General features: G+C 32.6%; 1 protein-coding gene across 1 annotated transcript; it reads left to right on the forward strand.

The window, feature by feature from the left end:
- The first annotated feature begins 7,267 nt into the window (after positions 1-7,267).
- On the forward strand, positions 7,268-8,955 carry LOC11433069 (1-aminocyclopropane-1-carboxylate oxidase homolog 4). The gene is made up of 2 exons (XM_003625811.4): positions 7,268-8,156; positions 8,434-8,955. Exons 1-2 carry the CDS (start codon positions 7,323-7,325, stop codon positions 8,692-8,694), a joined length of 1,095 nt encoding a protein of 364 aa, XP_003625859.1. The 5' UTR covers positions 7,268-7,322; the 3' UTR covers positions 8,695-8,955.
- Positions 8,956-14,200: the final 5,245 nt, after the last annotated feature.

The raw sequence follows: 14,200 nt of genomic DNA on the forward strand, positions 1-14,200 counted from the left end.
ATGCAGTGGTAAATTTTATCAATTTTTATTGTTATTTTTTAGTGTTTAAACAAACAGTTTGATAAATATTTAGATTTTCATATGAATGTTTATTTAAATTTTAAAGGATTGATTTAATGATGAAAAAAATTGGTTACACAAATTGCACTTAGATATCAATCATTAAGATTTGATATACTATCGTTTTTAATTTGTTACGCAAATTGCACTTGGATCATGCATTAATATTTTGATATAGAATTGTTTATGAACCATGATCAAATTTATAGACTTGCATGGTTAGACATCACAAATTTCTTAAGGCTTTATTTTGGAATTTAGAAAGAGGGGGAGGGGGAAGGAAAGATATTAGAGGGTTATAAATATAGAGAAAGATGGTAAAATCTTTCATGTTTTTTGAAAATGTAATTTTTTATAGCATAATAAATTAATGTTTACGATTAATATATTTTTAATTTTAAAATAATTAAATGTATTAAATTTGAATAATTCATGTAAACCCTCCAAAACCATCCTCCAACATAAATTTTGAGTTTCTTCAAATGTCATTCTTTAGAAAAATTTGATAAGGATTTTATATTATGAAGAAAAATGAATCTTTGAAGTCATCCCCTCCCAATGTCATCCATTTATTATGCTTCCTCTTTCCATTTTTTTCTTCTTCCAAACACATCCACTCCAAACTGGCAAACAAACCTATGAATATAAAGTGGAAAAAAAATTCCATCCATATTCACTGCGGTATAATTGTATGGATTTTTCTAACATGTGCAAATTTGCACATGTTAAGGATACTAAAGTAGTAAGTTTATATTGGAACTTGTGTATTTTACATTAAATATATATTCTTTTTTATAACAAGTGTGATTTTCAATAAAAAGTTGCTTCTTTTAGTATCCTTAACATGTGCAAATTTGCACATGTTAGAAAAATCCTAATTGTATTTCAGTTCATATTTTGAGCAAATTGAGTTAGACCTAAGATTACTACTACCATTTAACACGCAAAAGTAAATTCTTGCCGTATAGGCATTATACTTGACCTACCTCGATTTGTATAATAAAACTTTTACTTCAAAATAAAATTGTATATAAAATCAAACTTAGCAAGCTTAGCCATAAAAGTAGAATCAACATATCTTTCATCAAGAGTTCAAACTCCAAATGCCATAACCTCAAAAAAAGTCCGACCATATTTTCTAATTGTTAGAACAAAAACATCAAATACTTTTAATTCAAAATAAAATTGTATATAGAATTAAATTTTTATTTAAAGAGATTGAAAAGGACCCATATTTTTGTAGGGCAGCGAGAGAAAAAAAATCCTTCTATAAATACAAGGCCGTTCCTTGGCAAGAGCGAGGAACTCTATGAAACTAGGCCTCCAATCAATGACGAATTCAGAAATTTTAATAAGTAGGGTCAAAGTTATACCATAAAGATTTATATAAAACTATATAAACGCGTAAACATGTAAATTATATAGGTTATGTTTATAATTGTTCTAAAATGTTGATTTTTTAAAGAAATTTTTCTATTTCTAGCCGATTATAAAAAATATGATCCTAATTAATTATTTTTTCAACCACCAACATCACTCACAGAGCGTTTTTTAACAAATATGAGAATAATTTAAAATATAATAGTAGTTTTATGGCCTTACTAATGATATGCTCTAAGAGAATTGGTTATAGATTCATAAAATAATTTTTTTCTTAAAAATAAGCGTTATTTTTGTCGATACAATAATTACAACAACTTTTATAAAAAATTACTTCTTTTGATTTCTTATCTAGTGCTCTTAGAACACTCATTAAGATCTTTCTTAGTTTTGTAATTTTTAATAGTGTTATGAATGAACTATGTGAAGACTAATATTATATAAATGAGGTCAAACTACATAAATATCAAAATTTAGGTTAAAAATACAATAAGCAAGTGGAGGCAAGTGGGGTCGGTTGACCCCATTGCCACCACATTGGATCTGTGCGTGCCTCCAATTTATGGGGGTCTCAAATATTTATAGGGATAAGAGTATAATTGTTGTTGATGCAAAATCCCTAATTAATTTTAAAGATAACAAAACTTGATGATTAAGGAATTAATGGACTTTGATTAATTTGTTGGTATTTAACTTGTGTTCTTGAGTGGTTAACTAAGAAAGGAACAAGTTTCAATTTATACCAAGATACAAAGAATCAAAGGACATAAAGACTTAAAGAACTCAGTCAGAGTTCAGAAAGTTAAAAAGAGTTCAAAAGGTTGGACAGAGTTCAGAAGGTTGTTCATGATGAACATCAAGAATCAAGCCCAGAAATTCATGAACCAAATGAAGAACATGCAAGGTTCACGTGACTTAAATAAAAGCCCAGTAAAGTGCATTGACTAAGATCAGTCAAGGAATAAAGGCATTTATTTGATTAAAGTCAAAAAGGACATCTTCAATGTTCATTCAAGACTATGAACATTTGAAGTACAAAAAATTAAGAATATTCCATTAAGAATATCATCCTAGATGTTTTCCATACTGCACTTCATAAATGTTTCACTATTAGGATTTGATTACATCAATTAAGAGTCTTACAAATCATCCTAAGTGAAACAAAAGGAACATTCTGAAGTCCCATGAGTTCAGAAAGTTCGATCATGCTCCATGTTTTTTCTGACATGAACAGTACAATGGGAGGAAAGTAAAAGGCAAAGTCAAAAGCAAGATCAATTCTGATTCAACAAGATTTCGACACATAAGGGAGTTGGTACTGTACAAAGCAAACCAAATCCCCTAAAGCAAGGAAATGAAGTGACAACACCACTTTATGAGATCCTGCACGCGCTCCTAGACAAATTTCAAAGAAGATATGATCTAACAACATTCTGAAGTCGTACAATGCAAATCTTCAAGTACAACCCAGAAATTCATGTGACATTCATCTGCAAAAGCCCAGATGCATATCTGACCGTTCATCCACATGAACCCAGATGAAGATCTTGATGAACACAACAACATTCTGAAGTATTCTCAAGAACACAACAACATTCTGAAGTATTTCAATTTGCCCAAAATTTCAAGTGAAAGTTGGCGGGTCCTAGGACACGTGGCATAAGACCAGCGGTCACTCTCCAACGGCTACAAAGGCTCAAGAACTCTATAAATAGAGATCAAGACCTCAGCATAACACACATCTTTGCAAAGCATACAAGGAAACAACATAAGAGTGTTTGAAACTTTAGCAAAAACATTGATCATCACAAAGATTCCAAGAAGTATTCAAAAGTGTAAATCAACATTTCTCTTATCTTTTTAAAGATAAATATCCTCCTCCATTCTTCTCTTGTCTGATCTATATCATTCAAACTCCATACAAATTGTAAACAAAGTCTCATCTAGCTTTAGGGGTATTAAAATGTTAGTTTGAGCAGAAAGGTGTAAAGTCTAAGTGGGTAACTTAGCAAGAAAGGTGTAAGCCTACTAAGGCTAAGAGAATACAGTTGTTGTAATTGTTCACGTGAACAAGGTTGTAAGGTGCAGGATTTGAGAAGTTATCTCAAGCATCATAGTGAAAAATCTCACAAAACTGTGAGGAGTAGACTGACCCACATTGGGGGAACCACTATAAATTTTTGTGTGTTCTTCTTCTCTTCTCTTTACTATTTACTTACAGCAAACACAACACACACAGACACATTTAATTATTTAAACTGTTTTTATACTAACACTTCAGAACGTTCTGAAGTCTGTCTGTTAACTTAACCATTCCAAGTTTTCAACTTGAGAATAACTTTTAAGTGACAGGTTTAATTTTTAAAGGGTCACAATTGAAACCCCCCATTCCTTGTGACTATTTTATCTACTTCAATTGGTATCAGAGCCCGGTTCTAAGGGTTTGAACACTTAAACAAGTGTTAGAGAAAAAATTCAGGAAGTATGTCTAAAGTCGAATACATAGCTGAAGGAGGATCATCAAACAGACCACCACTTTTTGATGGCTCAAACTACTACTTCTGGAAAGGCAAGATGAAACTCTTTCTCAGATCTCAAGACAATGATATATGGACAGTAATCACAGATGGAGACTTTGTTCCAAAGACCAAAAAAGGAACCATCAAAGAAAAGAGTGCATGGTCAACAGATGAAAAAGCTCAGGTATTGTTAAACTCTAAAGCTAGACTCTTTCTATCATGTGCACTAACCATGGAAGAAAGTGAAAGAGGTGATGAATGCAAGAGTACATCATGAAGGTACATCTCATGTCAAAGAAACTATAATTGACATTAGAGTCAGAAAGTTTGAAGTCTTTGAAATGAGTGTGAATGAAACCATTGATGAGATGTATGCCAGATTTACTACAATAGTAAATGAAATGAGATCTCTTGGAAAGGCATATTCCACTCATGAGAGAATCAGAAAAATATTGAGATGCCTTCCAAGTATGTAGAGACCTATGGTCACTGCAATCACTGAGGCCAAAGATTTGAAATCTATGAACCTGGAAGATCTCATTTGTTCACTGAGAGCTCATGAAGTTGTACTTCAAGGAGACAAACCAGTGAAGAAGGTAAAGTCACTTGCCTTGAAAGCCTCTCAACAAACCTCATCAGTAACTGAAGATGATGTGCAAGAACCACAAGAAATAGAAGAAGTTCATGAAAGTCACTTGCTTCTAAATGTCATTTTTTGTAGGTAAATGTCTATTTGACTGTAGATAAAAGTCATGTTTGAACCAATGCTAATATATTTAATTACAACTTAAACCAATGCTAATATATTTAATTACAACTTAATTATTTATCCCTATAAGTGGTGTTGTATTTTTTATTTTATTTTTTTAACGAAAATTGTTAAGATTACAACTGGACCTCTAAATTGTGGGAACAATACTGTATATATGGTGTCTATATTGTATCATTGTCAGGTACTACTTTGCACAAAGATGCTATTTTTTGAGAGTATACAAATTTATAAATACTCATTATTTAATCAATGATATGAAAATATATCCATTCAAAAAAATAGATATTAAAATTTAGATATCCAATCAGAATTTCATTTCCACTACTTAATTTTGATGTTTGTGCTTTCATTCGTGTTTATGATATATCCAAGAATTGAGAATGCTACGAATAAATATATGCACCAACAGTAAGAATTGAAAATGCTAGGAAAAAAATGAAATGATGTAAACGGCAAACCTCATTCTATGATGAAATTTCATAGTTGAGTGAGAGATTAAAACTAATAATTAACGATTGAAACTTGATAATGTGAGTGCCTAAATGGTAACCACAATTAGGGGTGGCAAAATGGATATAGATTTGAATCATAATGGATGAATTAAAAAGAATCGATTAAGTTATTACAATTCAATTAATTGCATATACGAGGAGTCTATTATACAAGAGTAGTGTTATTTGTTTTTTTCTCCACCCAAGCTTATTAGTGCTTCTTGCACGGGTTTGTTGGTTAATAATATTTTGCCGTTTTAAAAAAAAAAATTGTTTGACAACCACATTTTTATAAAGAAAATTATGTATTGGCACAAATATCTAAGTAATAGAGAGAAAAAGTATAAATATAATATGAGTATGAGAGATAAAGTTATCACAAAAATTGTTAAAAAATAGTTGTACAAATATCATTTCTCATTATACAACTTCTTCTGGAATACTAATATTCCCATCCCACCATGTGCTCGTCTCTCTCATCCTCAACTTGCTTCTCCATCAAACCAAGCTCAGACAGGCTAGTTTTGTAAATTTTATTTTAAAACAAAAAACTTTACGCTAACCACCTACCTTGTTGTGTTCAGATTACAAGGAAACATCGTATTTACGTGGGTGGGGTGTAGATCCTCTCCCGTGATTATGTCACACTGTTTTTATTTTTTATTGGAATCATTTTTATCTTTTGGTTTCCTTTATAGCTTCTTCCATAATTTCTAATTCTTCATGTGGTTACTGGTACTCGTGAATACAAGGATTCAATAACGTGGTTTTATTTAGACATACACAAAGATTCAAGCAATACAAGGCATTTGTGGAAACTTAGGCAATAACGTGGTTTTAGAAACATGTGCGACAAAGCAATTAAGGAAACAATGTTTTGTTTGTTTAAAACATATTTTAAAGAGATACACTTGGTTTTTGATAAAAAGCAGGCCAGGTATGTGTAAGTTAAGTTGTTAATTTACTTTTTAATGTTTTTAAGTGAATATAAATTGATCAGCTCCTTAATGTTTTAAGTATACTTTTTTTTTTACAAGAATGTTTTTAAGTATATATAATTAAACAACGTTCGTACTCGTGAACTTAACTCAGTTGATATGAACAATGCATATATGTAAGGTTCGGGATTCAAACTCAGACGACCACAAAAAAAAATTAAACAATGTTCAACTATTTATCTCGCATATTTCAGAAGCAAAATTAAAACTAGCTTAAAAAATACTCAACATGGGTATGCATTTCAGTTTTCACCAATAGTGGGGTCTTTTGTGGAGCCAAAAACTAATTTCTCAACAACTACTACCAAAAATTGGTGTGTGAGGGCAGCTGCCCACATTGTATAAATAATGAATCCGTCCCTGTGCACAAGCCTTGTAACGTGCTTTCGAAAAAGGAGATATTAAAAAATGTCTCTATAAAAAGAGGAAGCAGCTATTGTGGAAATTTGAAGTCAATGCCCGTATTAGCCTATTAGGTTAGGTGAGGAAATTGACGATACTCAATTACTCGTCATTCATTACTTTGAACTTAATCATCTTTTCTTAAACAATCATCTCCTTTTATTTTATTTTATTTTTTAATTTTTGTGTACAAATTTATTTTTTAACGTAAATAAATTTGATGTGCATTAATTCAACGCAAGACATTTATAAATTGAATTTGATTTTGTTAGTTTTAATCCTCAATTTTAACGAAGCTAAATTAGTTCATCAAAATTGACATAAGAGATAATTGAATCTTAGACTTTAAGAAGTAGCACACTTAAATAACTCGATTTTGATTTTATAAAAATGACAAACATTCAATTTTAAAAATATAATTAAAAAATAATGTTAAGTGTTATATGTCAAGATCTAATTCATAAGCAAAAGAAAAGATATCCAACTCAAGATACATACCAAACTTTTTTTGACTTATAAAAATATACAACTATTAAAATCTTAATCAATATTATTAAAAAAAAAATATATATATATATATATATATATATATATATAATCTAGAAAAAACCCTAGTGATATGATTTTGCAGTATATAAGAGAAAGGATATATCACTTTATGTGCAATATCCAAGCAAGAAACTCAAAGTAAGAAAGAAAGATGGCAGCCATAACAAGTGGTTATGACAGAGTAAAAGCAGTGAAGGAATTCGATGAGTCCAAAATGGGAGTAAAAGGTCTCTCTGATTCAGGTATCAAAACAATTCCACAAATTTTCATTCATCCACAACAAACCCTTTCAGACATAAAATCTACCTCCAAACAAACCACTTCAATTCCACTCATCGATCTCTCCAACGTAGCTTCACCAAATCACCGACCAAACATCATCAAACAAATCAAAGAAGCAGCCAAAACATGGGGATTCTTCCAAATCATAAACCACAACGTAAACGTGTCAAGTCTCGACAACACAATCAATGCCATCGAATCTTTCCATAACCAACCACACGAAACAAAATCCAAATACTACAAACGAGATGAAGGACGTGGAGTGATGTATGCAAGCAACAATGACTTGTATAGAACCAACGCTGCCAGCTGGCATGATTCTCTGCAAGCGTGGATGGCACCGGAGGCACCGAAAGCCGAGGAGTTGCCGGAGATTTGTCGTAAGGAGATGGTTGAATGGGATTTTCATGCGGCCGGAGTTGCTGAAGTGGTTTTTGAGTTGCTCTCTGAAGGTTTGGGATTGGAACGTGGAAAGTTGAAGGAGTTGAGTTTTTGTGAAACGAGGGTGATTGTGGGACATTGTTATCCTTATTGTCCTCAACCAGATTTGACTATGGGTATTACACCGCATACAGATCCTTGTGCTATTACTTTGTTGTTGCAGAATCAGGTTCCGGGATTGCAGGTGAAGTATGAAGGTGAGTGGGTTGATGTTAACCCGGTTCAAGGTGGTATCATCGTTAATATTGGCGACTTTCTCCAGGTATGTCTTTAGAAATTAAAAAGTACTTCCTTGAGTCACTATTATAAACAAAACTTCACTTTTTAAAAATTAGTATCTAACAGCAAAGATACCCTGATATCACATTGAATGATCGGATAATAGATACATACTCTGTTAAACTCTGGATACTAGAGCGTTCACAAAAGAAAAAACACTTTTATAGCTTTTGGATTTCATTATTAGTTTTTTGCTATTAAAAATGCCATGTTGACTATTAGGTTCTTGTGATGATTTCATTTGAATTTATTTTTTGTAGATAATATCCAATGGAGAGTACAGTAGTGTACAACACAGGGTGTTGGCTAATTCAAATAAAAAATCGAGAATCTCAATAGTTATGTTCTTGAATTTGAGTAAATGGAGAGGAGAAGGTTACCATGGCCCTCTTCCTGAGTTGCTGTCCCCGGAGAAACCACCGGTTTATCGAGATTTCACTACACAGGAATTTATTGAGAACTTTTATAGCAAGGGAATTGACGCTAAGTCTTTCGTAGACAAGGTTAAAATTCAAAACTGAAACGCAACTACATATAATAAACATGCCAAAGTGTTTAAGTTTTCTACATAAGGGATGTAGAATTATCCTTATAGATCATGACCTTGCTCTTGACTTTCTTGCACAAAAAATAGATAGTTTTTGTTTTGTTTTTGTGTGTTTCCGTGTTAGGCATTGCTTCGTAAAAATATCTATGATTTGTTTTGCTTGGAAGGGAAATGTCTATTATGCCTTCGTTTATGACATGCAGGATGAATACTATAAAATTGATTTGTTTATTAATTAAACACTAGGCATGGCTCTAAAAAGCCATTCGTTTTAAAAAATAAAAATAGAGCTATTTGGTTTGAGGGCAGTGATACACATACAAGCTTACGTGGCATACACACTTCTACCACCATATACAATTGTGACATTTGTTGATATGGTCCCCACACACAAAAAAACTCTAGCATTTTTGTCTCTCACTCTCTCTTCCGTCTCTTTTCTTCACCATCTCTTCTCCCTCTTTTCCTCACCAATTCCAAATTCCAACAATCTTCATCTTCAACAATTCAAAATTCATCCTTATATGCAGAAAAATTCATTAAACCCATAATTCTCTCAAATCCAATCCTATCTCTTATTCTCTCCAATCTCCTTCACTGTTTTAAAAACGCGTCATAATCATTATCAACAATTCCAACTCTTTAGATCAACACAAACTTGATATTAATCTCAGATTCATCTGCTCTGTTGTTGTTGCAAAAGTTTCAAAATAGAATTTGGTTCTAAATAGCTCTGATAAGATGAAATCTTGGGTTTGTTATGAATATGGGTCACATGGAATTTGTTTTTTTTTTATTATTAAAATAAATTGTTGTTGAGGGTGGCGCTGACGGCGGAGGTGACGTGAAGTTGCCAGCTTGATGGTGTTTGTGTGTTGCAGACGGTGGAGGAGTCTGTGGTGGGGAGAGAGAGAGATTTGTTGTGTTTATTAGAAAGGAGAAGAGGACAATGAAAGAGAAAATGGTAAAATACCTAAAATATCCCTACTACATAAGGGGTGTACACAAGTGGTATAGAAAAAAGGTGGTCTACCAATATTTATCCGATAATTAAATAGTACTACTGGAAAGTAGTGTTCTATAACTTGCCACAGAAAAGGTTATAGGACCACTATCCGGATAGGAGTTAGGACCATGCCGTATATTTCGCAATAAACATGTCAAACACAAAGGAAAATTGCTCTTCTCCTAACAAAAATTGTTCACTCTCATAGAAACCGATCAAAATACTTTTTCATGTGAGTTAACTCACGATTGATAAACTGAAATATAACATACATGAGTTAACTCACGCTGAGTTATAACCTACATGAGTTAAGTCACACCTATCATGAGTTAACTTACGTGGGATGTACTAATGTAGTGAACATGACTTAAGTCACGTTAGATTTAACACCTACGTGATTTAAGTTACGTGGAGGTATTTTCGAAAGTTAGCGGTTGGAGGTGAGCAATTTTTGTTCTGAGAAGGGCAATTTCCAACACAACGTACAATATGAACGAGAAATATCATGTGGGCGAGCGTGTCAGTGCTGGGACGTTGGCATAGCAATTTGGACCAACGTTATGCACTTTAGCATTACACTTTGAAAAACAATGAGAAAAAAACAAAAAAATTTCTTGTTCGAAAATATATTTTCACACAAGTGTGATCATTTAGAAGGTGAAACATAAAAAAAATACTATAAAATTATCTTAAAGAGAAACATCTAGACAAAGATGATTGAAATACAATAGTGTTGATTGCAATTTGCAATAGTAAAATGTGTATTATTTAATAAAGGGAAAGGTTAACAAATCTCTCTAAAAAAAAAAAAAATCTCCGAAACACCTGTTAAGGAAATATAAAAGAAAATATTCTCTGAAAATTGTGTATTCTAATTAATGTTTCAAATACACCGGTTAACAAGACTCATAAATATAAATATTTATGTTCCGTTAGTTGAATAGTTGTAGATTATTAAAATGAAATAAATACATGTAGGTCAGTAGAAAAAGATATTATATCAATATTATATAATGGAACAAGACCCATAAATATGGGTATTCATAGTCCGTTAGTTTTTTTTTTTTTAAATAAACGATGTTCATTCATTCAAATTGATAGAGTACATCGATACAATATAAATTCAAATTCGCTAAAAACAAAACGGATGAATCTGTGAACAAACTCACAACATCTATGTTAATAGCATAAAACGGCAAAGTTCCTATGCCTACAAATATGACTATATTTATGTTCTGGAATACTCATGTCTCCAGATCTGTAACGTTGACGACATCAAAGTCATTGTCATTGATCGGATATGCACTTGCTTAAAGCTAATCTTTCAACCTGAATCAAATAAACACCGCACTAGGACAGGAAATAAAAAACACAGCGCACAAAGACGGGAAATCAAAACAAACAGAGTCGTTTATAGACGACGAAATCACAAAAACAAACGAAAGAAAACAGAAAATATGTGAAATCACTTATTCAATTATGATAGAATGAAAAACAATTCGGAGGGGTGATTTTTGAGTCAAAATTGACCATAAATCACCGCTCTAAAAAGAAGAAGAAGAAGTTGAAACGAGTGACGGCTAAGGTTTGAAAAGTAGAGGAGAGAGAGAGGAAGAAAGGGGTGGTTTTCTAGAATTTATGGTCCGTTAGTTTTTTTTTTTGTTACAATAGTGCTAACAAAAACAGAAAAACAAGAAAAGGAAAAAGAAAACAGAACTAGGAACAAAGAAAAACAAACAGCTAGCTTCTAACAAAATAAGTGCCTATCGCATCAGCTCTAAGCATAGGAAGGAGGTCAGCTGGGGGCGATTGGTGGACAACAAACTGAGCATCTGAAATAGCACCCAATTTAGCAAAGTAATCCGCACATTGATTTCCCTCTCTTATGGTCCGTTAGTTGATTAGCCGTAGATGATTGAAATGAAATAAATACAGGTATGTTAGTAGAAAAATAATATTTATCGATTATATAAAATGAACAAATAATTTGAGACGGATAAAATTAGGAGGAAAAAAAATCTAATTCAAGACGCAGAAAGTAATAGATTAAAACGTTTTTCTCACATGTCCTAGTCATTCAAAGTACTAGGAAAGCAAATGGTCACAAATTTATCGTACTAGCTAACAAGTGTAGTCATTCAGAATTCAAATATGTGAGCAGAGCTGAGTAGCTGGCCCATCCTCCAAGGCTAGGAAAGCAAATTTATTGTTCAAATTACACTAACCTCCTTGGTGTCTCCTATATACTGTAACACAATGGAAGACGAGAGTTATTATTGATTAAGGTGACATTTAAGAACCAACTTACAACCACTTGATACCTGAAATAACACTTTCACAATGGAGTAGTTTTATTTATTTATTTAAGAAAAACACTCGCCACGTTTGTATTAAGGATGTTAAGTCTCTATTTGCAGAAGATTAATCTGATATAGTACTTTACTCCCATGCCATACCAGATATCCCAAATCAAATATTTGTTCATTCCTATTTAATTAATTCACAAACACCAATATCATTCAAGAATCATGAACAACACTGCTGCTGTACTGGAAAGATATTCTTCTGCAAAAATCATTGATTGATTCAGAAGCTTGGACTATGCAGCAAAAGATCAAAATTGAGCTTCCAAAAATAAAACAGAAGTTTAAAGCAGCATATGCACTATTCGCAACACGTGTAGAGCTAGTGTCTTGTAAACTAAAAAAAAAAAAAAAAAGGTTCTACATTGGAGACAACACACATTAGAAGTGGGACGCCTAAAGGGGTGCACTTTCAGGGGTATCCTAAAAAATGCGTTCCTCTTTCGTCTGTTGCACTTTTGCGGATAATGTGATCTGCTCGCGTCATTTGATCTAGTAGCGGAAATCAGTTTCAGACTTCCTCTATATATAACACAATATCATTAGACCATCATTTCCAGAATACAATGGTACGCCAACCAAACTAAACCGATTCCTCTCCTTCCCTTCCCCCACCCTCTCACTGCCATCTTATCAGAACAACAACACAATCAGCCCTCAATTCACAACCACCTCAACAACAACAACATGATATCTCTAGTTACCAACCTTCCACCTCAACAACATGATATCTCTAGGTAAGAGAGAGTCCTAGGAAGCTTCCATTTTTGTCATCATTCTCTCTCCATCGTACACCAAAGATGACACCCAAGAAAATTTTACATGCTGCCCAAGGAGTCAACACTCACTCTTTCAATGGCCGGCAACAAACAGGGTTCCTTGATTAGGAAAAGAATTTGCAATTAGTGTTTTAATGTGATGTTGAGGGTGATGGCTTTGAAAAGATTCCCGAGTGGAATATAGATGAACTTTGCAGATAATATCAGTGAATAAAACTCACGTTAAGGAAAATTTTGAGATCCAAGTACTCCAACGATAACAAGTGCGGTTGGAATGTTAACGAGGTTGAATTGAAAAGAAACCAGTTAAGTTCATTGATGATGGTAATGAGAACAAGGTTGTAGAATTATTTTGGAATGGTGAATTCGAAAGTTTCATAAGGTTTGATTGTGTTCTTGTTCTTCAATGAAGAGGGCAGCGAGGACGGAGAAGGGAAAGATACGTATTAGATTTAGATTAAAGAGTGTCATATAGGATATGAGGTTTTAGTGTAACTCAGTGATCTAATGATAATTTTTATTCTAACATCATGCACCACTCAAATTCTAATAATGAACACAATAATTCTGAATAAAGATTGAATTACATTAACAATAAAGAGAGTATCAACTAATTCATATGTTACAATAGGTTTAGCTACTCATCGCTAACAATTATAAGTATAAATAAGAGTGAACATACATAAATTCGGACTAACTATGAGTTGGTATGAGATTCAGGGCTAATTCTTCGATCTCCTAGTGTCTTCTATGCTCAAAATCGCAATCAAAATCGATTTAAGAGATTAAAAGGTATAATTTAAGAAAGGGTTTTGAGTCAAGAGATTGATCAAAACTACTTAGTTAATTTGTCGTAGATTGAACAGTATTTAGTAATAAAGGGAGATAAACTACTCATACAAGGTAATAGCGGATTCATCGGCTTAATCATTCATCTCCAATCATCTTTCGAACAACATTTACTTACTTTTGTTACACTCAAATCTACTGTCTTGGGCAACCAAAATTACTTTCATATATCCTAAACTAATAATGGATTTGGTATAATTAGAATTAATAAAGATAGTTATCATACACTTGTCAATTAATTATTTATCAAGTTTTTGGCTCATAAGCATTAAGCAGGCATACTTGAAATAAACAAAATTATTGGCAGTGAAACATAATTATTTTGGTTAGCCCGGCACTAACGATTTTTTATCCCATTTTTCACTCTGCTCTATACAAAGGAGAAAAACAAAATGTAACCATCAAGCAAAAGCACCTTCGGTAACAAAAAGTGTAAAACAAAACCAAAACCGCTGTTTACCATACAAAAATTTATTCAAACGA

The sequence above is a fragment of the Medicago truncatula genome, chromosome 7 (genome assembly GCF_003473485.1).
Source record: "Medicago truncatula cultivar Jemalong A17 chromosome 7, MtrunA17r5.0-ANR, whole genome shotgun sequence".
In the NCBI taxonomy this organism is placed as follows: domain Eukaryota; kingdom Viridiplantae; phylum Streptophyta; class Magnoliopsida; order Fabales; family Fabaceae; genus Medicago; species Medicago truncatula.

What these genes read in the sequence shown, in the direction of transcription:
- LOC11433069 (XM_003625811.4), top strand. Translation starts at nt 7,323, where the DNA reads ATGGCAGCCATAACAAGTGGTTATGACAGAGTAAAAGCAGTGAAGGAA. An exon ending in ATATTGGCGACTTTCTCCAG is followed by an intron (nt 8,157 to 8,433) that starts GTATGTCTTTAG and finishes TATTTTTTGTAG; the next exon opens with ATAATATCCAATGGAGAGTA.